The 27121-nt window shown below is 45.6% G+C and overlaps 1 protein-coding gene across 1 annotated transcript in view; it reads left to right on the forward strand.

Annotated features, from left to right (window-relative positions):
• The window catches only part of LOC116331652 (carbohydrate sulfotransferase 8-like), a 46449-nt gene that overhangs the window by 16895 nt on the left and 2433 nt on the right, over nt 1-27121 (forward strand). Inside the window, exon 3 of the mRNA XM_039615806.1 lies at nt 26079-26119. Within this exon, the coding sequence (XP_039471740.1) occupies nt 26079-26119 (41 nt within the window). The remainder of the gene's footprint in view (nt 1-26078; nt 26120-27121) is intronic.

Consider the following 27121-nt stretch of genomic DNA (forward strand, 5'->3'; position numbering starts at 1 on the left):
GAAGCCGATGGCGACGATTTTGCCAAATAAAATTGGTGATAATTTTCTTTAATTTAAGAAAGAGACCTACAGGTACTGGTAGAGGGATTTTCTGAAGTAAGTAGAGGAGTTTAGGGAGTACACTTATCTTCACAATATTAATCCGCCCAATAGTTGATATCGGTAGGTTTGCCCACCTATCTATCAATTCAGTAATACAGGGTGGGCCATTTATATGGATACACCGTAATAAAATGGGAATGGTTGGTGATATTAAAGTCCTGTTTGTGGCACATTAGTATATGTGAGGGGGCAAACTCCTCAAGATGGGTGGTGACCATGGTGGCCATTTAGAAGTCGGCCATCTTGGATACAACTTTTGTTTTTTCAATAGGAAGAGGGCCATGTGACACATCAAACTTATTGGTAATGTCACAAGAAAAACAATGGTGTGATTGGTTTCAACGTAACTTTATTCTTTCATGAGTTATTTACAAGTTTCTGACCACTTATAAAATGTGTTCAATGTGCTGCCCATTGTGTTGGATTGTCAATGCAACCCTCTTCTTCCACTCTTCAATTCAATTCAATTCATTTTTATTTATATAGCGCCAAATCACAACAAAAGTCGCCTCAAGGCGCTTTATATTGTACAGTAGATAGCACTCTTCACACACTGATAGCAACACCGCAGGAGAAATGCCAGCACAGGCATCCAGTATCCGTAGTTTCAGGTGCTGCACATCTCGTATCTTCACACCATAGACAATTGCCTTCAGATGACCCCAAAGATAAAAGTCTAAGGGGGTCAGATCGGGAGACCTTGGGGCCATTCAACTGGCCCACGACGACCAATCCACTTTCCAGGAAACTGTTCATCTAGGAATGCTCGGACCTGGCACCCATAATGTGGTGGTGCACCATCTTGCTGGAAAAACTCAGGGAACGTGCCAGCTTCAGTGCATAAAGAGGGAAACACATCATTATGTAGCAATTTCAAATATCCAGTGGCCTTGAGGTTTCCATTGATGAAGAATGGACCCACTATCGTTGTACCCCATATACCACACCAAACCATCACTTTTGTTGGTCCAACAGTCTTGGAGGGATCCATCCAATGTGGGTTAGTGTCAGACCAATAGAGGTGGTTTTCTTTGTTAACTTCACCATTCACATAAAAGTTTGCCTCATCACTGAACAAAATCTTCTGCGTGAACTGAGGGTCCTGATCCAATTTTTGTTTTGCCCATTCTGCAAATTCTGTGCGCCGATCTGGGTCATCCTCGTTGAGATGCTGCAGTAGCTGGAGTTTGTAAGGGTGCCATTTGTGAGTAGCTAATATCCGCCCGAAGGATGTTCGACTAATGCCACTCTCCAGTGACATGCGGCGAGTGCTACGCTGTGGGCTCTTGCTAAATGAAGCTAGGACAGCCACTGATGTTTCTTCATTAGTGACAGTTTTCTTGCGTCCACATTTTGGGGGGGGGGGTAGGGTTAGGCCCTCTTCCTATTCATGCTGCTATTCATACTATCATTATATTAATGCTGCTATCCTGTATATATCGTACTTACTATTGTTTGAGTACTTACGATTGTTTTATTGTACATTTTATATTTTACATTTATATTTATTATCGCATTTTGCACCAAGGGAGTGGCACTCCAATTTCGTTGTACCCTGTACAATGACAATAAAGGCCATTCTAATTCTACTGAAAAAAAACAAAAGTTGTATCCAAGATGGCCGACTTCTAAATGGCCACCATGGTCACCACCCATCTTGAGGAGTTTGCCCCCTCACATATACTAATGTGCCACAAACAGGACTTTAATATCACCAACCATTCCCATTTTATTACGGTGTATCCATATAAATGGCCCACCCTGTAGATTGAACAGTAGGGTCGTAGTTAACCTGAGCTGTCTTGTTAACATCTGGTACTATACGAATTCCCAAGTAAGTCAAACATTCCGATGGTTTGAATGTCTGAGGCGAGCTGAGATAATTAACTCGCTTCGTTTCATTCAGCAACATTAAAGAGGATTTCGAGTTGTTTACTTTGTATCCAGAAAACCGTCCAAAGGAGCTAATCATGTTTAATAAAGTTGGAATTGATCTTTCTAGTTGTTTTAAAAAGAGCACAACATCGTCAGCATTAAGTGGTATCCGGTTTTCTTGGTTGCCCAATTTAATACCAGTAATGTCTACGTGCTCCCTAACAGCCATGACAAATGGTTCTATGGCCATCGTGAAGAGAAGTGGCAATAGAGGACACCCTTGACGGGTTCCCCGAGAGATACTAAAGGCGAGGGAGATATTATTATTATTATTATTATTATTATTATTATTGTTGTTATTATTATTAGTGAGAATTTCAGCAGTGGGCTGAAGAAGTTTACCCATTTACAAAACTTATTACCACATCCAAATCGAGCCAATACATCAAATAAGTAAGGCCATTCAACTCTGTCGAAGGCCTTTTTGGCATTTAGCGACAGAACTGCAGTATCACAAGCATCTCTGTTTTCGTAGAGGACATTTATTAATCTCCTCACATTGTGAGAGCCTTGTCTTCCTTTAACAAAACCATTCTGATCTGTATTAATCACTACTGGGAGACGTTCCTCCAATCGCAGGGCCAATATCTTGCAAAGAATTTTCATGTTCGCATTCAGTAAAGAAATTGGCCGATAGGACTGACAAGCATCTCTGGATTTTTCAGGTTTAGCAGTGGGACAAATTAAAAGTCCATGATGGAGGCACTAGCCAATCACAGAACAGCAGGCGCGCCGACGCCGCGCCTGCTGCTCCATCAGGCTCATCTCAGGTTTCAGCACCGACCTTCACTGCTCCTGTTTTCCGATAACGTCTGTCTGCAGGAGGCAGGCGGTGACACTTGTGCTGAGGTGACGGCGGAGATCAATGAGTCGCCCGCCTGACGCATCGATCAGATCATGAGGCGAGCGGCTGATTTCCTGAGGGGGCGGGCAAATGTTGCGCTCGATTCTCAGCTGTTGCAGATTTGCTGCTGAGCTTCAAGCCTCGTCTGTTTTTGCCAAACACATATACCTGTTGAGTCTGTTTCTACCTGTGCTGTCATGAACTTTGACCTTTAACTGAGGCCCGTAGAGTCTGAGATGGAGCTCCTGGGTGACGTCAGGTGACTGTGCTGTCCTGACTGCTCTTACTAACTGATATTAAAGACGTCTCTGCGCTCTTTGGTCTAATTCATGCTTTTAACGTGACACTCAGGTTGTTCGTGTCTCTTTAAACTGGTTGTTTGATGGTTGTCTGATGGTTTTCCTGACACTGGGAGTTCAGTGGTTCTGTGAGCAGAGGAAGCTCTCTGTCTGCTGTTTGCTGCTGGCCGTCTGATTTGAGATTAATTAGTTTATCCTCTGATCCTCTTCTCTGAGATATTCTGTCATCATGAGCTCTGACTGGACGCCTGAGGCTCACATTACCATGTGTGTGTTACTGTAACAGACCTGAGTGTTAAAGATGATTTGACCTCATCTTCATGCAGCAACAGCCGTGGCGCTCAGAGTGGCGAGCGTGCACCTGAGCAATAAACCACAAACGTGTCAGCAGAGTCCAAACAGACGAGTGCGAGTCCATCAGTGCAGCCGGTCTGCGTGCTGATGGACGGTCTGGGCTGCGGGGGTGAAGGATGGACGTCCTCGGGACATGAACATAAGATCATAAAAAAACTGAAATATCACCTCCAGAGCGCCGTGAGTGCACGCCACGTCAGCACAGGTGCCGCTGACTGTGTGTGTGTGTGTGTGTGTGTGTGTGTGTGTGTGTGTGTGTGTGTGTGTGTGTGTGTGTGCGCGAGTGTGATTCTGAGTATTGCGAGTGTATCAGCTGAGTTTGGATCAGTCTCATGTCCTCGTGTCCAAAATAAACTCTCGCTGTCCTCGATGTTGCTCTCATGAATGATCAGATATCAGCGATCGATCGGCTGCATCACTGCTGTGGAGCTGTGATGTCATAAATTAAGTTGTGTTATGGTCGCTGCCTGAGAGCAGACATGGTGAACCTCCTGCAGCTCGCAGTCAGAGCTTTAAATGCTTCTTTTCTTGAGGTGAGCTCGTCCTATCATCTGCCGGGTCCCCGTGAGAGCTGCTGAGAGTCAGCTTCCTGTTTGTCCTCATGCAGTCTGAAGGTTTGTGACACGCGTGTGTGCGGCCTATTTCAGTCCAAACAGAAGCATGTGGCAGCACGCCCGGCCTCGTTTCTGCACTCCACTTTAATTAATGTTCTCGGGGGGGCGGGGTCAGAGCTTCAGCAATGGCGCTCAGCCTGTTTCTGAATGACTCAAGTGATCCCTCGCCACCTCTGATCAGCGGAGCTTACATTCTGCTTTTCTCACCGAGCTCACCTGAGCCCGCCTGAGTCCACCCATGCTGCACTGAGGAGGACTGAATATTTCAGTCAGGCTTGAGCTCGTGACTGGAGCGTTTGTGTTCTGACGTGTCTCTGTTGCTGTCAGCTGCGACAGCACAAACAGTCCAAGAGTCTCTTCAGCGATGAAGTGGCGGCGACTCGACCGTGAAGCCAGCACGGACAACGGTGGAGGCTTTTCTGGACTGCAGTCCGAGCTTTAAACCACGTCAAATATAAACCAGGAGGAAACTGAAGCAAAGTATTACAAACATTTGGCAGCGAGTCCACAAAATTTGCAGTATGTTCATAAATGACCTCCAGCTTCCTGATGTGCGCAGGACTTCAGCCTGAACACGTGAGAGTATCAGGAAACGTCATCTGTGAATTGCTTTGTGCTGCACAGCCTCACACCTGACTCTCATGTTCTGCTGTCCAGACAAATACTTTGTGCTTTTAAAGGATGAAAGTTGCGAGCAGAGGCCACTGGAGGCGCCGGACGAGGTGATGGAGGAGGCGCTGGAGGAGCGAACGGTTTGAGTCGTGCATGTAGATTTAAACACGTGGTTGGTGTAAAAGCGTAAACATCGACTCGCTCGTGTTTGGGGTCGAATCAAACTGTCACCGCTGCTTTTAAGGGTTTTACTGGTTTCCATGGTTACACCTCATGAACTATACCGACTCACAGAGCTGGGCGATATATCGAGTTTTTTAAAAATATCGATATATTTTTATACGAGATATAAGATGTGACAATATCCTTTATATCGATATAGTCTGTGTTACGTTATAATTATAGTTGCGGAGCCGCAAGTTTGCCTCTCTTTCGTCCACTTTTGTCTTTACGCAACGTTACTCGACCTCGCCTCTCCTTCACTGAACACAACTCCCCCTCCTCCCCCATCGCTTCACCTGCAGGCAGCGACAAGATGGACACAGCAAATCTCCGTTAATGAGTTACTGCGCATCGCCCCGTGCGTGGGGCTGGACGGCGTCAACATGTTAACGAGCTAACCACGCTAACGAGCTAGCCACGCTAACGCCATGCACGGCCTGAAATCCTTTCATTCTCTCAAAAGTTGACTGCGCGCCTTTTGTATGAATTCTGGTTGTGCTTGATGACCGCGAACCGATTTTATGTGACACACAGCGCTCAGCAATCTGTCAATAAATGTTTTAGTTCGACTTTGGTAAGCTATGGAGCTGCACCGCTTGATGGATTGTCGGAGCATTACGGCTACCGAGGAGCCTCGCGGAGTGATACGTACTGTGCTTCAATGTAATATTACCGTATTGTGTGTGTATAAGGACCATAAATGGCACCTGTTCAGAGACATGGTTACGAAGCGGATTTCAAACTCCAGGCTGTCAGTCACGCAGTAGAAGTTGGGAACAGAGCAGCTGTGAAATCTGTCTTTGTTATTATGCTCAGCGTCTGTTAGTTTACATTTTGACTGCACAATTGTGAGCTCTTTGTTATGCACAAAACAACATAGTTTTCTTTTATTTATAGAGCATCATTATTTAATAAATGCTCATAATTTATTTTTGAGTAGTTTTTTTCATGTACATCTATGCTGTATGTTAATAAAAGTGCCTGTGTGACATCTGGGACACAGCTTTGACTAAGAACTCTCTTTTTGTTCTTACTTTATGGCTTTAAAAAAATATCGAGATATATATCTTATATCGCCATCCAGCTAAAAGATATCGAGATATGAATTTTGGGTCATATCGCCCAGCTCTACCGACTCACATTCCCGTCTGTCCTCACCAACAGACAGACTGATGTTTTTGACTTTTTCACCTCTCCTTGTAAACATACCATGTGACTGACAAAAACGCTGTGCTGTGATTGGCTGCTCCACAGGAATAAGAGTCAGCGCCACAGCGACGTTAGCCTGGAGCGCTGTTATCGGACGCTGTTTCGAGGCCCCGAGGAAGACGTCCTGCAGGTGTTCTTCACCTGAGAGCGGCTCAGCTGGGGGTCAGCTCGGAGCCCTCCTGCAGCTAGTCAGCAGCTCGTCTTCCTGTAATGGATCCTTTTTGTTATAGATGGCGCCGGTGTACGTGGCTGCTCGTCTGTCGCTGTTTGTTTTAATGTTGCTCCTGCCATGTGTCACTCAGGAAACCCGGCGAAGGTGTGGAGGTAGCACGGAAGCAGGAATCCACAGGGTCCTCGAGCCTGTGGATTCCTGCCTGATCCCTGTGGTCTGCTTGGATGATGCTCCGCTCCTTCGTGACCCCTGTTCTCTGCCGTCACTGCCGTCAGGCTGAGCGGCTGCAGACTACCTCCATCATCTGATGTCCGTGGGCTGGACGACGCTGATGATTAAAGATGCTGCAGGAAATGAGGAGGCCCCACCCACGCTGAGCACTCGTATCTGAGGACGATACCTGAGAGTCTCTGACCTGCACGGAGTCTGCTCATATCACGGCGTCGGATGAACATCAGCCTTGAAACCGTTACTTACATCACCGCCCCTCCCCACCCTGAGGCTCATGTCCAACCTCAGCAGGTTGGCGTGATTACTTATTCAGAATACGACAAAAAATACACCATAAAAATGAAAACAGTAAAAAACTCATTTGAAACCAGTGGGGGAAAAAAAGTCAGTGCAGCAGACGGTAAAATAGTGACAGTGATGGAAACGAACAAATAAAGTGGGCTGTAAGGAGCCGGCCTGCCATTCTTTATTCAGAGCTTCCTCCTCATGGATACACGCCAATAAAAAATGCATTAGCTTTATTATAGAGCAGGAAGCATCTGCTGCAGGCTGAAGAAGAGCAGGCGATATCGTGATGGAGGAGGCAGAGCCGCTCTCTGAAGATCAGGCTTTCATCTCCTCGTCTCACAGCCACAGGCCCACTGGAGCAGGTTTTAAAAGCCTGGCACTCAAAGATCCCACTCTTATTATTCTTTGTCTCCTTTATAGTTCAGGCACAGGTTTGAAACCACAGTTCCCATGATGCTCTGCCATAAATAAACAGGAAGTACGTTCTAAGAGTCCTGAATGGAAATCAAAACTCTGGCCCTCAGACGGCTCTCAGTGAGTCAGTCGTAGTAAAGATGGAGGTCAGCGTGCTTCTTTTCTCTGAGATTACTGCTGTTTGCTCCGCACTGTTGTGGGAGGAGCCAGAGGCAACTAGAACTAGAAAAATTTGCATTTCCTGCGAAAATGCTGTGTGGATGCCTTAACGCTGAAGCTGTCTGCTGAAAAGCTGAAAAAGATGAAAAGTTGCAAAAAGTTGTATGGTGGTGAAAACAAAATGTCACCATGAGCAGGATTCGAACCTGGCCCTCCAGGTCTCAAGGCAGCGACTCATCTCACTGACCCAAACTCATTCTCACAAAGAAAAGGTGGACAGATTGACAATTCTGCTGAAATTAGCAGAAGCTGCTGAGAATTGTGCTGATAAGAGGTGAATGAGCAGAATTTCTGCTGAAAAGAGGCAGAACAACTTGTTTCTGCTCAAATTCACCAATCAGAGGTACTGCTTCTGTCTGCTTCATCAGGCTATGTACTTGTATGTATTTCTGCCATGGAGCGTTAGCAAGAATCTGAGGTCCATATTAGAAAAGCTGCTAAAATCATAAAACTTTGCAGAATTGTAATAAATTAGCAATATAAATTACAGGTCTGTGATAGTGTATAAATTTGTAGTGAAAAAAAAAAAAGTTGAACAAAGTGGGATTGAACCCACGACCTTTGAGCTGCAGAGCCGTGTCATTACTGATTGCGCCACCTGGAAAGGGGGGGGCGTCTAAAACACAGAGACTTGAGCAGCAGTTGCTGAAAACAACAAAAAAAGCAGAATTATCTGCTAAAAAAGAGGTGTAGACGCAGACGTGCTTGATGAAGATGGCTTTATGTGTAAGGGTACACTGAAGAGTGTCAAGAAAGCAGAGTGCATGCAAGCGGGGAAGATGTGTAGCAACTGTCACAGGTAGGACTTGAACCTCTGCCACCGGGTCTCACGGCAGCTGCGCAGCCCTCTGAGCCAAATGAGGTCTGGTCACAAACAAAGATATGATGAGAGGAAAAATGTGCACTGTGGAGCACAAGCTGAAATTAGCAGAAAAGAGGTGAAGAAGAAGAACTTTGTTCTGAAAAGAGGTGAAGAAACTGAAATTTGTGCTTAAAACAACTGAAAAAAATTGAACTTGTAGCTGACAAGAGGTGAAGGAGACGAAATTTTTACTAAAAAAGAGCTGAAAAACTGAAAATTGTGCTGAAAAGAGGTGAAAAAAGCTGATATTCTTCCAAAAGAGCAGAAGAGGCTGGAACCTTTCAGCTACTCATTGAGCCAAACTGGTTCTCACATAACTGAAAAAAGGTGAAAAAGCTGACAACTCTAATAAAAACAGCAGAAGAGGCTGGGATTGAACCCACGAGCTGTGAGCTGCAGAGCCGTGTCATTACTGATTGCGCCACCTGGAAAGGGAGTGGGCGTCTAAAACACAGAGACTGTGTCCCAATTCAGGGTCTGCACGCTTGAAGTACGCATTTCAAGTGCGATTACGTCACCGCCACGCGACGACGGCTGTCCCAATTCGAAGTGTACTTCAAATGCATACTCCAAATGCGCCGTCGATTTCCCCAAATATCAAGCGTGGTCCGGTGCACGCTTGCGGGTTCATATATCCCACAATCCATAGCGCGGCGGTGGGTGTGGATAATTTTGCCGCAAAAATACGGCAGAAGGGAGCGGCAAGAGTGAACTGTCAAAAGTAAGTACTGAATATGATGTCACTTATTTATGTGCGAATGTTTAAGAACATTAAAACATTACTGTTGGCCACATGTCAGCAAAGTTATGTGACATTAGTGATGTTTGTACTTTCAGCGGTAACTTGGTTTTAAAGCCTTTACTTCTAAACATATATATATAGTTGACTTTAATCTTACAGAGAATGTGATGATTTTATGGATAATTAAAGTCAGTCATATATCCACAAACACAACAAGCTGAAAGTCAGTGATGCTGCTCGGTTTGCAGTCCTGAATATGACGGCACAAGCAGGATTCACTGCACTGTTAATGTTAGCTATGTTATATTGCTGCCTCTGTTCGGTGGTGTCGAGCCAAACGGACTTTAACGTGTGTTTGAACGAGCTGACGGTTCACTCGTTAAGCTGAAAGAAAGATGCTTTAATCACAGGAGTCACACATGTGTCCACTGGACCATCTGGAACTCTTCTTGTTTAGCACTCGTAATAACACAAACACTAAATCCTCCTTCTCTTGTGCTGTTTTGTAGCAGTGTGTACACCTGAGACTGTCACCTGTCTGTCTGTCCTGCACTCTCTCTCTGTTTCTTTCTCTCTGATTGTGGAATAAAAGAATGAACATGTATTTATAAGTTACACTTGTGTTTGAATCCTGCAGCTTATCACACATTTGATTTCCTTGTGTGACAACTGCAAGTGTCCAGAGTGAGGACAGACTGAGGGACCCACTGCTGCACATCATCTGTGAGGCTTTGCACCCTGATGATCCACCAGGACAAACTCAGCAGTGTGTGAGGAAGAGGAGGAGGAAGAGCCAGCAGCAGCTGACAGATGGAGAGAATAGACAGACTGTTCCCTGTTTGTGAAGGACTGCTAGGAAAGTTTAACATCACTAATTGTCTGTCCTGAATCAGTCTTATTAGGTAATGTTCAAATAATGTTATCATCCCAGTGTTTTCAGTGTGGGAGAAAGTACTCAGGGCCTTCAAGTTACACACTATGAAAGGCAGCAACAAGTTTAATATTCAGAAACCTAAAGTATGTATCAGCAGCAGAATGGAGCTAAAAATAAATGTTTGTTTCAGTTCTATGAAGCTTTGAGTATTTTGGATTAGTAGCACTGCTGTGTTTGTTGCATCATATTGCTGTAATTGTTTGTATGCTTTATATATTCTGAGCTAAGTTGATCTATAGTGTTACATCATATTCTATAAGGATGTTATGTGTTTGTAGACTTTCTGCCCAGTTTGACCCATTTAGCAGAAGTCAGCCTGTTTAAGGCTCTGATATCTATTCTGTATGACTTAAAGCAGTTATGACATGGTCTGATTTTCTCACCCAATAAAGGAATATTTCATATATCAGTCTGATCTTCATTCTATCAGAAACAGTTATCACAGCTCGTACATTTTCTTTTTACACATATATGTAAGCATTGAGCCAAATTTAGTAATGCCAACATATTGAAAGAACAATATTTGTCTCTTATATATAATACATCTGTATATACACTGTCAGAGATACTTGTCTTTGAGTGAAGATTTAAGGTGATGGGAAATATAAATAACTGCTACTTGAATCTTTGACCCAGAGTTCAAGCTCATATATATATATATGATCTGACAATACATATAATATTGTCCATATTATATTAACATTACCACAGTGAGATGACTTTAGTCTCATGAACAACATTAGCTAATTATCATTTACTAACTAATCTTGAAATGACTGTTCAGTACAGAAATGAAGCCCAACTATCATGTTTTACAGTCCTGTGGTCTCAACTAATCAAAATGATGTCATGACAAAAATGAATGAACAACAAAACATTTTTTCTCCGTCATTTCTGTCACACAAAGCTGTATGAAACATTTCTTGCGGTTAGTATCATGGTTGCTAGGCAACCTGAACAGCGCGACGAAGGCTAGACCGTCCCATTTCACAAGCCTCTCACTTCCGCACTTCCCGTGCTTGTAGTATGCGCACCGTGCGTAGTGCAGCGTGGTGTCGCGTGCTTCAAGCGCAGCATACCCTGAATTGGGACACAGCCAGAGACTTGAGCAGTCAGAATTAGATCGCGGTGAGAGGCGAAAAACGCTGTTTTTTGGAGTTACAAAACGTTGTGTAACTCAAAAACTAGGTGGGATAGAAGCATAATTCTTGTACTGGGTGAATCAGCGGACTTTGGTGTACTTTGACTGCGATTTTCATTGCTCTTTGTACCTCCGTCGCGGAGATATGACGAGAGAAGAAACGGCTTCATTTTCGGAGTTTGAAGACTGAGAGGAGGACAGATTTCCACCCCTCAAACAAACGTAATTCATTGCTCAACGGTAAGATAATTGTAAAAACTGCTTCCACTGTGAGTGTCAGCAGTGTCTGAAGATATATTGGCACAAGCCTCATGTCCTAACTTTGCTTTGTTAAGGAGATATGGCGATTTGAAAATGCCTCCCGTTACAGAATTTCAGCTCTGAATTTCAAAACCTCCCCATAGACTTTGAATGGGGAGTTTTCAGACCTTGTGTCACTTGAGTTTATCAGTTTTGATGCTTCAAACTCAGTTCAGTTTGATTTATATAGCACAGAATCACAACAACAATAAGTGAATTCTAAAAATAGACGTCAAAGTGAAAGTAATGATGCTCTGACGTGAAGCTTCATCTGTTTGGATTAACTCTGCTCGACTTGGATCTCATTGAAATCGTTTCCGTGCTGTTGATGGGCCTGTCCACATCCCGCTAACAGCAAAGTTGTCCTCGCAAACAAATACAAACATATTTATAGAATAAGCTTCATTAAACTTTAAGATTCATTTAACATTATTTCATCCCTCTAATATTGATCAGTGTGGGAAACATTTTCTCCAGAATTGTACAGTTTTATGTGAGGTTTCACTAAAGGAATGATTCTAAAAGATTCCTCCAGCACTCACCACAGTCAGCCAAAAATGTTTAGATGATAACAACAGAAGTGAAGGAAGGTGCGCAAAAAGGTGAAGACATCAGACTGACAGAGCCGTCTCACTGATGTGTCACACCGCCACAGACGGAGGATTTCTATCCAGCAGCTTTGACAAACGAGTCTTTTAATGTGGCGGAGAACGAGAACAGGCTGGAGCATCCTCTCAGATACGGCACCTACGCATTGTTACCTTCGTCATACCGGCACTGCTTCGGAGAGAATCGCACGACTGGCGTTTTCATTTCAGAGACTTATTTTTTTCACACTGGGTCATTTTTCATGGCTGTTGTGTAAACACGAACATCTCCAAGTATGAAAGGTTCACTCAGAGTTCAGCAGTTTGGAGGAAGCTCCGTCCTCCTCATCTTCAGTCTGGAGCTCCTCCCAGTAAACCTGTAGACAGATGCTAACCCCGATGCTAAAAGCATGTCCCAGCTGTTTGGCACAGACGTGCTCAGACCTTGTCATGATGAAAGAGGGTGGTGTGATGTGATAAGCTGCAGGCGGGTGCTGTGATGGATGGGTGTGATAGAGGAGCAGCGATGGTGCATCATCGGCTTCGTCACCTGTGTGATGCATCGCCGCTCACGGACAGCGGCGGTGAGGACACAGAGCGTGTGTCAGCTGTTCTGTGCAAACAGCCAGACCTCCACCCGTGTCCCCTTTGCACCACCATCCAGCAATTTAGTACCGTTTGTTTCATTTTCACCAAAAAATCAGTTTTTCTGTGAACTGACAGAGCGAGGGCTTCGATTCAGATTTGTGGGGTCAGAGGTGAGGTCACTTCCTCCCACAGGTGAAGTGTGAGGAGGTTAAAACTGTTGCTGACCCGTGGCCTTCATGAATCACAGCAGAGACCACGTCACCATGGCACGTTGTAGACGGCGTCTCTTTGAAAGGTTCGATGGCCTTCAGTCCAAACCAGTGACGCATGGCGTTTGTTGCAGTGCAGCGCTCATGTACATTTCGTTTTTATAACAGAAGCTCTTTAGTTTGATCCGTTGGACATTCACAGTGCTGTGATGATGCACAGGTGTCCTGTCAGTGGAGACAGGTGTGCCTCCGTCTGCCTTTCAGGGTTAACGTGAACCACGTGAGCGCTGCAGGTCTGAGCTGTTCGCCTTGTCGTGGTCAGGTAAGCAGCCTGTAGGATCCTGTTACATACAGGTGTAGATGCGACAGGTAGGACTGAACCGTCGCTCGTGGTCTGGAGCTTCCAGACCGAGTCGAGGGTCAGGGTTACCCTCCACAGAAGCTCCATGTCAGTGCCGGTACAGGGTCTCCCTCTGCGCACCGATGGATCAACGTCGGTAAAACCGACAGAGCCGTACCCTCGACCTGGCTGCTGTAACAGGAAAATGAGAGCTACGGCACGGCGAGTATAACGGTGCCGTTATTTGTGTCAGAGCCGTGTGAGGAGCAACAGATGCTGCAGGTGGGTCTGCAGCAATTGTTACCAGCATCTGTTACCATGGCGACATGTCCCTCCTTATAAACACTGAGAACAGAGCGAAACCACAGACTCTGCTTAAGTGATGATGTCATCAGTGCAGACAGAGAGGTTTGTTTCTGATTGGTGTGTTTGGGGTGGGCGTTACCTGCCTGCTGCTCACCTGTAGGCCTGAAGCTTCCTTGTCGCCCCGCCTCCGCACAGCCTTTAGATGACCTTATTGGCTGATTTCTAACCTGTGATTCTCCTCGTGTGATCCAACGCAGCACTTTATCTCCCGCTGCTCGCCTGCTGCCCCAAAAGCTTTCCTGCTGCTTTAATGTGTCTTTCTCACCTCTGAGACGCCGAGGCTGCCACCCAATTTATCCCCCGTCAGGAGGCAAAGACGCGATCTGAGAGCCATGTGTCAGTGGGCGTGACCTCGTGTTTTAACCAGCTGTTTGTTCCTCTCCATCGCCCCCTGCAGGTGTGTCCATCCCTGCAGTATAACAGTACACAGCCACACAGGCTCAGGATGATAACACATCAGTGATGCTGATCGATCGCTCTGTTGTTTTTAAACAATAACAATCATAAATGCAACATAACATAAAAGTCTGACCGTTTCATCAACGTCTAAAGAAGCTGAAGCTGTTTTCCTTCGTGCTCTGACGCTGAATTTTCAATTCTAATTGTCTTTTTAATGTTTCGCTCAGCAGGGAGGGGACTTATTACCAACAAGGCAGCAGCACTCTGACTCCTCTTATTTCACAGATTTGTAGTTTAGAGGTGAAAAGCTCAGAGAGGTGCAGCAGGCCCGCCGTGTCACACGTTCAAATTTTCATTATTTTCTGTGACTGTGGGGGAATTTACAGCCATTTTAAACCTGATGCTGCAGTTTATTTGTGCTTATTCTTGTTTATTTTTGTTTATTTTTGTGCTGGTTTTTCATTCTGCAGAAACAGGAGCAGATTACGGGAACATTAAACCACACTGGAGAACAAACTGACTCTGCTGCTGCCTTTGCTCATGTTCATATCTCAGGGACTAACCATGCTCTTATACTGAAGGCAGTTTCACGGCCCCGCCCACTCCACATCACTACGGGCTGCCCGCCATGGTTAATGAGGGAAGTCACTGCATCATGGCTCAGGTTTGGTAGCAGCTTATTAACACAAACAATCAGAACTAAACCAGTTAATCCAATCCAAAGACGACGTGCTGGGAACGTTTCTGTGACCCGGGGACGGACGGACACGCTGCAGCGTTACGTCAGTTCATTCCCTCGCGTTGTTGCAGGATTGTGTTGGCAGTGGGCGGAGGTGGTGACGGAGCGAGGAATCTGAAGCTATCCTCCTTCTTGTCGGGCTCGCACTGACGGAAGCGCTCCACTGGTGTGCTGATGGCGTGTTGGGAGAGTCGGGCTGGCGGAGGAAACCCTCCCAGGTAATCTCAGAGGCCGCTCAGTGACAGCAGGACTCCTCGCCGTGCTCGCCGTCTTTTATTGATGAGCAGGAAATGAATATTTGAAGGCAGAGCCTCGGTATGAGCGTGACTCTGAGGTAACTGAACTCCTCACGCTCAATTATTCAGGAGCTCGCAGCGACACCGAGCACGGGGCCAGGAACGGATGACACTGGCTTAGCTCTGCCTCCCAGAGAGCAGAGGAGTCCAGTACTAAGGCCTTACTGGAAACCAGTAAGTGAAGCCAGCAGCTCACGTCATCTTGGTTTGAGTTTTGGCGCTCCTCGCCACAGGAATCGTGTCACAGCGAGGAGGCTGGGCTTCATCATAATTTTCAAATATTCATTGTTCAATGATTAGCGTGAGTACGGTGCGTTACCACCACGAGCAGGAGGAGGAGCCTCTCACCGGCCTCCACTAAACATCAGGAAGAGCGCGTTAACAACGACACACTGCACCGATGACATCATCGATCACACGTCCTGTTTGACAGCCGGAAACAAAGCAGACCGCACCGTCTCACCTGCAGTCAGACAGGAAGTAGAGCTCAGAGACCAGAGGCGCTCTCATCAGTGTTTACTGCTGTTACACAAGAGGAGAAGAGGGCGGCGTCTTTGTTGAATCCGCCTTCAAACATGGCGGCGTTCCTCAGTGAATCAAAACAAACCTAAACCTCACGCTCGCCCACCGATGACCAGCAGCTGCAGTGATGCTCTGCAGGAGCACGTGTCTGTGCCACAGGGGTTTCCATAGAAACGTCACCATACAGCGACCTCCTGCAGCAGCTTCGACGGCGTGCGGAGGCTCTGAGTGGGAGGGGTTACCTGTCATGTCATTGCCAGCAAACTGCGTGTAACTGCCAACTCGACCCCACCCACTCAGACCGATGGCACGCTGACTCCGCCTTATCGCCACCCCGATGCCTGACGTTGCTGACCGAAGCACCCAGCTGACGTGCTCGTTGCAGCGCTGCAGTGATGCTGTTGCTTTGCTCAGTGAGTCTGACTCGTCAGCTGGGACGAGCTTTACTGTGTTTTATTTTCTGAGGAATAGGAACACTTCTCCATGCTGTAATCTGAGGGGGGGCGCCTTCTGTGTGAGTGCCTCTTTCGAGGAAGTGCTCGTTGGCGAGATAGTGTTGCTTGGTGCGGCGTAGGATCTTAACGAGATCTGGCAGGCGTCCTCAGGATTAATGTTCAGGAGAAGGATTAAGGCTTTAAAGATGGCCGGGCTTTGCCAGGTGATGATGGTAAGCCGCTCGGTGGCACCGCGCTCTCTACGCTGAGTTTACAGAGGTTTGAAACCTGAGTGGAGGCTGAGCGTGGATGATGAGACGCCGCGCAGCAGAGTCACATGATGCCATCAAACCTGCTGCTGAGTCTCAGTCACCTTCAGGGAGCGTTTGGAGGTGGGGTTTCAGAGAAAAAGAGCTTGTCACTTGTTAATGTTTGCTTGACAGCTAACGCAAACTTCATGTTCCTGCACTGTGTACGAGTCCTGAGTCCCGCCTCCTTTATTTATCGTAGTAAACATACACGCAGATCCAGATTTCTTTGGCGTGAGCTCCGCCTCAGCAGGGCTCTGCCTATTGTCAGTGTCTTCCTGACGGACGCCATCATCATCATCAACACACCGCCATCATCAGGAGAACAGGCAGGTGTGACTGCACCTGCACAGGTATGCTCTGTTAGCTGTGGCTAACCAGGTGTGACGGGGTTATGGTGTTATGTCCATCATCACGATGACTGTGTCACTGAATGTGGGCGAGGCTTAAGAGAACACCGGCGTGTGTCTCAGAGGAGCAGCTCGTGTTTTTGTGACTGGAGTCTGGTGGAGCGTGAGTGCCGCAGATGCGCTCCATCTGCTGAAGGGGGGCGGGGCTGGTGGAGACGGTGATAAATGGCTGCCGCAGGCCTGGGCGGAGCTGGCGCTCTCCCGTGCTCTTGTTAGCTGCTTCCATGCTCTCAGGGCCCTACGCTTGTGTCACCCTACGGCTCACGGGATTGGCTGAGCAGATGCTGAGCTCACAGAGGTGAGGTCATTAATCCGACTCCTGAGGGAGCGGTCAGGACTCTGTAAACACACCTGTACCTGCTGCGGTTAGCACCGCTGGGACAGGTAACACACAGAGCATGCGCAGTGCGCCACCCTGCAGCTGAACTGTGCAGAGCTTCACTTTTCCTGATTATTGATCAGCACCTGCTGGAGGACTAACCTGTGACCTGCCCTACTCCCAGGGCTCGCACACTGACGTTTACAGGGACAGCGGCCAAAATACCTGAAACATCCGGCTTTGCTCCAAATCGGAGATGGTGGTTTCTGTTTGACCGCCATCTGCGGTCAGTGTGGACGATCGGGCTGCACAACTGTGGCGTCACCGTCCCAACAGAATCTGCAGCTCAGGACGAACAGCTTCTAATCAGGTCCTAGCTCCTCCCACCTGCTCATCAAGCTGTTTGTGTGATTGGGTGAAGGCCTGGAGTAAAAAATACTTCAAGTCCTCGGAGTAGAAACATGACCGCCACATCATTCTGACAGGTCTGATTAGCTGGAGGCGGAGCAAATCTGCAAACCAGGCTCCTCACCTGTTTGGTGAGGTCACTCAGGTGAGGCTCCTGTAGGATGTGTCAGCAGTCCGAAGGCTCTAAGAAGATGATGAAGATGGTGGGAGCACTCCTTTCTGGACTCGTCGCTTTGTGGCACCTCAGCTGAGTGATGAAGACTCTGCTGGAGGAGGGATGAAGAAGAGGGCTGTAAGCTTTTTGCCCTGAGACGACCTCCTCCTCCTCCCCCTCCTCCTCGTGATGAAGCAGCAGTCTTCGTGCTCCGAGCAGCGTCTGTGATTCGTGACTCATGAGGACCTAAAACAGACTGAAGCACCAGCTCCCGACCCCCCTCTCTACGTCCACCCTCACCTCCACCAGCAGCACCATCTGTAGTGTAAAAATAGCTCCAACCCCTGAGAGCCAGCAGTCAGAGAACTGACGGATGCACTGGGTGGAGGCGATTCCACACAAACACACGTCAGCTGATTAGAAATCACACGCAGACCCATCAGTTACACACGCAGTGTGACAAAAACATGGCTGCTGTTAGTGGGCGGGATCTATCAGGAAGCAGATGGACACGCTGACCCCCGACGACCGCCAAAAGCACCAACATCAGAGCTGGACCGCGGCGCAATGGCAAGCCGGCGGCGGCAGGGCGATGCTTTGGGCGATGTCCTGCTGGGAAACCTTAGGTCCTGCATCCATATGGATGTTACTGTGACACGTACCACCGACCTCAGCGTTGATGCAGCACATTGGCCTTTCAATGTGTGACTGACACACACACACACACACAAGCCTGTTCAGCTATCTTAGTGAGGACCTTCATTGACATAATGCTTTCCCTAGCCCCTTACCCTAACCTAATTGTAACCCTGACAAAGGGTTCTCAAAGGTCTTCAAACTTGTGAGGACCAGTGAGTGTGTCCTCACAAGTGACTGTTGGTTCTCACAAGTATAGTAGAATGCAGATTTCGGTCCTCACAAAGATAGCTAGACAGGAACACACACAGATACACACACACACACACACACACACACACACACACAGAATGTGTTTTTATTAATGAATCAGAGTTTAATATTTCATCTGCTCTCGTGTGAAACAGCAGAAATCCGGCGACACAACAAACAAGGCGCCGGCTCAGTCAGAAAACAAACAAGGTTCATCTTTACTCTGATGTTGTTTTGTCACGCCGCTCTCTGAACGTTGGAGGGTGGAGGTCTCCATCTGTCAGAAGGCAAACTGGCCGGGCTCCATTAGGAGGAGCGGAGTGGCTGCAGAACTGAGCTGGCTCTTTATCCAGGAGTACGGGGCATTGGCCCGGTGTGACGAGTCCTCAATCGGAAATGGGTGAAGGGCCAACTCCAGGTGTGGGACCAGCTGCTGCCCCAGATGGAGGAGTTTAAGTATGTCAGGGTTTTGTTTACGAGTGAGGGGAGGCGACCCTCGTCCCCTGTCAGGTGGACTGGGGTCAGCTTCAGCCCTGACTCGGGGTTCCACCTCAGAGCTGGAGGAGGTGGCCGGGGAGAGGGAGGTCCGGGATCTCTGTTCAGACTGTTGCCTCCATCATTCGGGTGGAGATAAGTGGCACAGGATAGATGGATGGTTAACTCTCTAGCGTCCATCAGGGGGCGACTGCTCGCGTTGTGGATCAAGTCTGATTGGATGGATGTGAGGAAATGAGCCTCCTGATGAGTTTCTGGCTCAGTCGCTCTTTCAGGTGAGACTGAACAAAGCTTACTGTGGAGGTGACGTTCTGATCAGAGTCAGAGGAGCAGGGTTAGGGCGGGGCTACACCAGGCGTCCTCGGTCACACCCGTCCCTCACTCGTCACGTCTGGTTTGAGAACACAAAGCTGAAGAAAACGCCGGCTGGAGGCTTTGTCACATTCATAACTGAATGTTTTTGCACGTTTCTGTGACACGCTCTGCTGAAGCTTCAGTAAAGCTTTTCTCAAAGAAGCAGAGGAAAAACGTCTTAAATCACAGAGAAGAAATAACACCATCCAGGGCTCTAGAGTGCAACCAATTTGGTCGCAAATGCGACCAAATTCTTCAATGGTGCAACTAAAAAAAAAAAAAAATCCTTGGTCGCACTGGTGCGACCAACTGTTGCAGTAAAAAAGAAAAAAAAAGTCTCCGCAACTCTGAAAGTCTCCGTTTGGTCATCTACTGACACACATCATGCCCCTATCATGTGTCCGAATCAGAGATAGTCAGGGGCGGGACCTCTCTGATTGGCCGTGATCCTGTAGTCGTCCTGTAGTCCTTTGTGTGTACATTTGAAAGTGCAGGCGGATAGAGAGAGGTGAGTAGCTTGAATAAAGCGATATCAATTCATTAAATCCTGAATCGGCGTTTAGATATAAACATATTTTGCCAGAAACGCCAGAATCTCAGGTTAAAGCTCACAAAATTATTTGCACAACCACCAAACAATAAGTGAGAGCAGGCACACGGATTCCACACAAAGACGTAAACACAGAGCGGACCCGACGCATCAGAATCAGCTTTGTCTTTCTCGGCTTTCTCACCCCACGGTCCGAACACGGACACGCCGTCGGGGCTGAAAGCCGACAGCTCACTGATTCTGATGCGTCGGGTCCGCACGCTGTGTTTACGTCTTTTTTGTGCGAGATTCTGAGCTGCAGGTTTTGTCTCTCCAACCAAAATTCACTGAACCAGCAGCAAAAGAAGCAGCAAACTACGCTTCACATTTGATAGATGTCATTAATCTTCTCTGACTTTTGCTGTTTTGCTTCCACCTCTCTGTACTTCAAGAACAGTTTCCTGTCTCAAATCTCTGTCTTCAGTATTATTCATTCACTTATTACCCACCAGTCTACCGTTGTTTACAGTGCTGCCTTTTTTTTTTTACTTAAATCACCTTGGACAAGAATATACTGAAGAAATGTAAACTTTTTTAAAATTATGCAAAATTGCAGAATATTTTTAAGGTTATCTGCTCTAAAAAGCATGCAGGCCAGGAAAATCTGCTTCATGTTTTTCTGAGTTTTATCCTCAGTTACTTTGACACAAAGGCCTCTGCTGTGATCCTCACACCTCTGATGAAGTCTCACATGTATCAGTGCTGATAAATGATCAGAATTATAATATTTCTGACTGTCTGAGGCTAAATTGAATCGAATCAAATGGATTATAGAAATCAGTGATGATACCCAGTCATAGTGAGCAGCCTAGGCCCGACAAAAGTGGATGTAGCTGTGGGTAATAAGAAAAGATTAAAAGATCTATTGATAACTTTTTTGTTAAGTTAAGGCCTGATCGATCTGAAATTCATAGGCAGCTCTGACACGGAGCCATCAAGCTCTGACGCTGAAAAATCACAGTGTATCCAGGAAACACATTATATGCTGCGATAAATGCCCAAGTGTCCCCTCTCCCCACTGCCTTTCAGCAGCAGGCAGCAGCAAACAGGTCGTCAGAGGAGCCGATGTGATGATTCAGTTTAACATTGTCTACAGTATTGCCAAAGAGTGCCAACGCACTTTAAGAACAAGCACTTTTTCAGTAACTTATCTTTCTGGTAGAAATGTGCTCCAAATAAAGAACCTTTTTAGATTTAAAGAAAGCATTCGATACAGTTGATCACAACCTTTTATTTAACAAACTATGTACATATGGGGTCAGAGGGGTGGCATTATCATGGGTTAACAGTTACCTTAAAAACCGTAAAGAATTTACCCAAATAGTCAAAAGTCAGAACTAAAACCTGTTGTGTGTGGGGTTCCCCAAGGATCAGTTTTGGGGCCGCTGCTTTTCATATTGTATATTAATGAGATATGTGCTATTTCAAAGTCTTTGAAAATAATATTATTTGCGGATGATACAAACTTACTGTGTAAGTAAGTAAGTAAGTAAAATTTATTTATATAGCACATTTCACAGATAAAAATCACAAAGTGCTTCACAATAAGATCAGACATACAAGTTAAAATTAATTAAAAGCCTGTTTGTATAAAAATGTCTTCAGCTGCTTTTTAAAGGAGTCAGTAGAGTCTAGACAGCGTAAAGACAGCGGCAGGGAGTTCCACAGCCTTGGTGCCTGAAAAGCCCGATCCCCACGTGTTTTAAACCGAGTACGTGGGACCACCAGTAGCCTCTGACCTGAAGACCTAAGTGCTCGGGATGAAGCATGAGGTTTCAACAGGTCAGAGATATACTGGGGAGCTTCACCGTGCAGAGCTCTAAAAGTTACAACTAAAATTTTAAAATGAACCCTAAAATTTACTGGCAACCAATGAAGAGAAGCCAAAACTGGAGTAATGTGAGACCTCTTGTTTGTACCAGTTAAAAGTCTTGCCGCTGCATTCTGTACAGACTGAAGGCGATCCAGAGCTGATTTGTTGAGACACGTAAAAAGACTGTTACAATAATCCAAACGAGAAGAGATAAAAGCATGAATAATCATCTCAAGTTCTGCCTTTGACACCAGTAGTCTGAGTTTAGAAATGTTTCTTAAATGATAAAAACAGTTCCGGACAAGTTGTTTAGAGTGTTTCTCAAGAGACATTGAACTGTCAAATATAACACCTAAGTTTCTGAGACTCGACTGAAATGAAGGGTCTAAAAAACTGATATGCTGCTGAATTTCTGAGAGCATGTGATCAGGTGCAATAATCAAGGTTTCTGTTTTATCTGCATTTAACTGGAGGAAATTGTCATTTAACCATTGTTTGATTTCTGACAGACAATTATTTAAACAAGACAATTTATAAAACTCAGAAGCTTTGAAAGAACAGTATAACTGAATGTCATCAGCATAGAGATGATAAGAAATATTACTGTAACGTTTGATAATTTGGCCTAGAGGGAGGATATACAGCAAAAAGAGAATAGGACCTAAAACAGATCCTTGAGGTACCCCAGAAGGCAGAACTGACGTTTCAGACAACACATGATTGATACAGACAGTAAAGGATCTCTCAGACAGATACGACATGTGCTGTGGAAGTAACTTGGAAAAACTTCTGAATGAGCTAGAAAATGAATTAAATAATCTGAAGACCTGTTTTGACCACAATAAATTAACATTGAACCTGAGCAAAACAAAATTCATAATATTTGGGAATCGCACATATTCTACTAACAGTAAACTGGCAATAAATAACACTGAATTAAACAGAGTATCTGAGATAAAATTCCTTGGTGTGATAATACATCACAAACTATCCTGGATTCCCCACATTACTCATATCAAAGGCAAAATATCAAAGTCTCTGGCAGTTATCTACAAGGTTAAGGATCTCATAAATCAAACATCATTATATACTCTTTATTGTTCTATTATACTGCCGTACATGACATACTGTGTGGAAGTGTGGGGAAACACTTATAAAACATCCATCCAATATACATTCTGCAAAAAAGAGCAATAAGGATAATAAATAAAACTACTTCAAGAGAACCATCAAATCCACTTTTTATCAAATTAAATATTCTCAAATTTAAAGATTTGGTCGACCTCAGAACTGAGCAAACAATGTACAAAGCAACAAATAAATCTTTGCCCCACAACATTCAGAACTTGTTCCAAATAAGACCAAATACTCCTGACCTGAGAGGAATCCTTATGTTCAGCAAGCCAGTAGGAAGGACAAATGTAAAATATCAGAGCATTACAGTCAGAGGAGTTAGTGTGTGGAACACCTGTACAGGTGAGATATTTAATATTTAATTTAATATTTATTTAGGACAGTGCATGTTAATGAACATAAATGTAAAAAAATTACATGAATGTAAACATGCCAGATTATAGCCAAAGGCTAATTTCCATCTGTTGTCCTTAAACATAAAAAAATAGACATAATAATTCATAAAAATTCATCATTCATTCATAATAAAAACTCCATCACCAAACTTACACATACACACCATTCTGTTCCCAAATAAAACATTAAAACTATACAACTTATACATGATCACACACTTGATTTGTCCATAACCAGTTTTTAACCTTTGCCTTAAACAAGTTGAAAGTCGAGCATTCTCTAATGGGTTGAGGAAGACTGTTCCACAGATGGCCGCCCTGGACAGAGAGGACGTTCTGCCCAAATGCTGTCCGTCTGTGGGGTATAAACAAGTCTCCTCGGGTTGTAGCTCGAGTGGTCCTGTCTGAGCTTTCTTTATGCCTAATGAACTGCTTTAGTGGTGGTGGAGCAAGGGAGTGTAAGACTTGCTCAAGACAAGTACATCAATACAAAAACTCACACGATTGTTCAAAAATAATAAATTGCATGAATATAGGAAATCTTCCTCTCAGTGACTGAGTCGTCTCATTGTGTCCTCAGTTTTTATAGATCAAGGCCTGAGTAACCCAGGCTTAAGTGTTCATTAAGGTGTTTGTCACATAGATATAAAATAAGCTCAGAGGTTAAGCAGGTGTTAAAGACAGGGTGATTAGTTTATGTAAAAATGTAATTTGTTCTGGTTTACATGCTGAAAATGGTTTTATTTGTGTATGTTCAGTTTGTTAGACTTGTACATAGTTAACCATATATGATCAAATAATGTTGAATCCTGGATATGGATTTGTAAGCAATGAAATTTGAAATAAGGGGGTAGAAACAAGAAAAGTGTAAACTTCATCCTACTCCTTTTCGAGCACACGCATTCTGTAGACAGATATATACATGAAAACTTGATGATTTTTAAGTTTTGTTTTTTGTTTTTTTTCTGTTGTTATTTCAATTATATTTTCATGTTCGGAATAAAAATTCTGTCTGTCTGTCTGTCGACAAGATTGTTAGTTAATCATTTACAAATTAATATTGTCTGTATGGACAGCAATTCCCCAAAAGCGAACATGTAAAACTGCGGTCTTAAGCGATGCGGTGAAAAATTTGGGTGCGCCTAACTTTTGTGCTGGTGCGCCTAAGAAAAAAAGTTAGGGGCACCAGTGCAACCGTGGCAAAAAGTTAGTCTCGAGCCCTGCCATCAGTTCAGGTGTTCAGGCTCCACACAGCCCTGACCTTTAACCTCACTTAACGCTGATCAGTCACACCGAGACAATAAAACACGGCGTAGCTTCAGCATCTAAAACATCCATCCGCTTCTCCTTTCCAGGGGCGCTGGAGCCTATCCTAGCTGTCATAGGGCGAGAGGCGGGGTACACCCTGGACAGGTCACCAGTCTGTCGCAGGGCCAACACACAGGGACAGACAACCATTCACACTCACATTCACACCTAGTGACAATTTGGATTATCCAATTAACCTATCCCCTCAAACTGCATGTCTTTGGACGGTGGGAGGAAGCCGGAGTACCCGGAGGGAACCCACGCAAACACGGGGAGAACATGCAAACTCCACACAGAAAGACCCCGGCCTGATGGTGGAATTGAACTCAGGACCTTTCTTGCTGTGCGGCAACAGTGCTAACCACCGTGCCACCCCATCTAAAACATGAAGCCTTAAATCTGCATTGTTTCTAACTGTGTGTGTGTGTGTGTTGTCACAAAGGCCTGGATTAGTCACATGTTCTCTCTGTGTGGGACAGTGAAATGCACTCTGGGTAATAAATAACCAGGAGCTGCAGCGGGATGCCACCACTGCTAACCTTCAGTGTCAGGAAACTGCTGAGAGGCCATCTGGACCCGCCAGCGATGTGTGTGTGTGTTAGTCATGTTGCGTGGACACAAACCAATAAAACAACAGCAAGCTCGAGTGAGGTCAGCCAGTTCAGGTTTAAAGTTAGTTTGATCAGACGTTCAGCTCTGTGAGGAGGTTGAGTCCTGAGTTTCAGTCAGGTCGTCACATGACTGTTGGAGGGCTCTGATTGGGTTTCAGGGTCACACGGATGTATGACATGGTAATACACATGTATGTGTGTGTGAAGATGTTTTGACTTTAACACAGTATAGAGGAGTGTGTCTGTGTGTGTGCGCGCGCCTGTTATGAATACACACCAACATGCCACAGGAAGGACGCCCTCCTGTGTCTGAAACACAGAGTTCAAAGGTCACACGTTGTGTTTTTATGTTCCAGTGATGTCACCGCGTTTCCAGCGTGTAACCTCACACACATGCAGAAACCACATGAAGCAGAGGGTGTTGTGGGCGGGACCAGTTGTAATTCATGTGAAATGATGGTTCCTCCAGGTCATGTGACTCGTTGGTTGTGTGGTGTACGAGCGTCTCGCAGAGCTGCGCTGAATAAACTCGATTAGAATGATGATTTAAACTGAGAGCGCCGGCTGTTTCCAGCAGCACAGTCGCTCAGGTTAGCAGGTCTGTGTGAGGCTCATCCATCCACAGCATGACGAAGGTCACCGCAAATGAGTCGCATCATCTTCATCATCCTCAGAGCGCTCGCAGCACGAAGGCAGCGTCAGCCTGCAGGGAACTCTGAGGAATGAGCTCCAGGAGCAGCTGCAACCCGACCTGGACTCAGCATTTATCTCACACACACACACACACACACACACACACACAAACGTGTTGCAGTTTGTTTTCAGCTTCATTAAACATTCCTAGCAAACCAAAAGTGAACGTGTCCACATACTTCTGCTCCTGACCATGCTCTCCCTCTCTCTCTCCCTCCCTCTCAGGTGTGCAGGTGCTGACGGCTCCCAGGCGGCCCTCACAAGAGGTAACAGCAGCTCAGGCTTCACTGACAGCAGCACAGCGACACCTGCTGGACTCACACAGCATCACATTTTCCACACAGAGTAAACGCACAGAGAAGAACCCAGATTAGAGCGCCACCCAATGTCCACAGCCAGCATGACTGCTCCTGTGGTTAGACGTTCATATATTTTAGTGCAACAGGAAGTTCCTAAACAGTTTTTGTGAGTCTGAGATCATCGAGGACCTTCTGCGCCACCGTCTCTAATTTACATAAACGTTTCAGGGTCCAAAGTTTGAGGGTTTATAATGTTGTTGTGAAGTTTTAGCTTCATATGGTGCGACCGTGGCTCAGGGGGTTGGGAAGGGCACCTGTAACCGGAAGGTCGCCGGTTCGATCCCCGGCCTTTCTGTCCTGGTCGTTGTGTCCTTGGGCAAGACACTTTACCCTACCGCCTACTGGTGTTGGCCAGAGGGGCCGATGGCGCGATATGGCAGCCTCGCTTCTGTCAGTCTGCCCCAGGGCAGCTGTGGCTACAACCGTAGCTTGCCTCCACCAGTGTGTGAATGTGAGCGTGAATGAATAATGTCATTGTAAAGCGCTTTGGGTGCCTTGAAAAGCGCTATATAAATCCAATGCATTATTATTATATATCAGAAACATATCTATTTTTGAAACATGGCCACTCTCTTTCAATAAAACTCGGGTAATGTTTAAACATGAATATCAGACTAAAATTGTTCCCTCGAGCTGAATCAGGGTCTGTAGACACATACATGAAACATGAGCGTTGGCTGATTAAAATATAAAACAAAAGCAGGTCTGCATTGTCCAATATTTGAGCTGCACCTTCACACTGAAAACGCAGTTTGTAGTTGGATGTAGGTGGATTTCATAATAATGTAAAATAAAGCATGTAGAATATTTTTAACATGAAGAAACATCAGAAGATTCGGATCTAAGCTCAGCTCTGTAGGTTTCAGACGAGGACGTATTTAACTATTTAATTTAAATTGAATATGCACA

The sequence above is a fragment of the Oreochromis aureus genome, linkage group 7 (genome assembly GCF_013358895.1).
Source record: "Oreochromis aureus strain Israel breed Guangdong linkage group 7, ZZ_aureus, whole genome shotgun sequence".
Taxonomy (NCBI): Eukaryota; Metazoa; Chordata; class Actinopteri; order Cichliformes; family Cichlidae; genus Oreochromis; species Oreochromis aureus.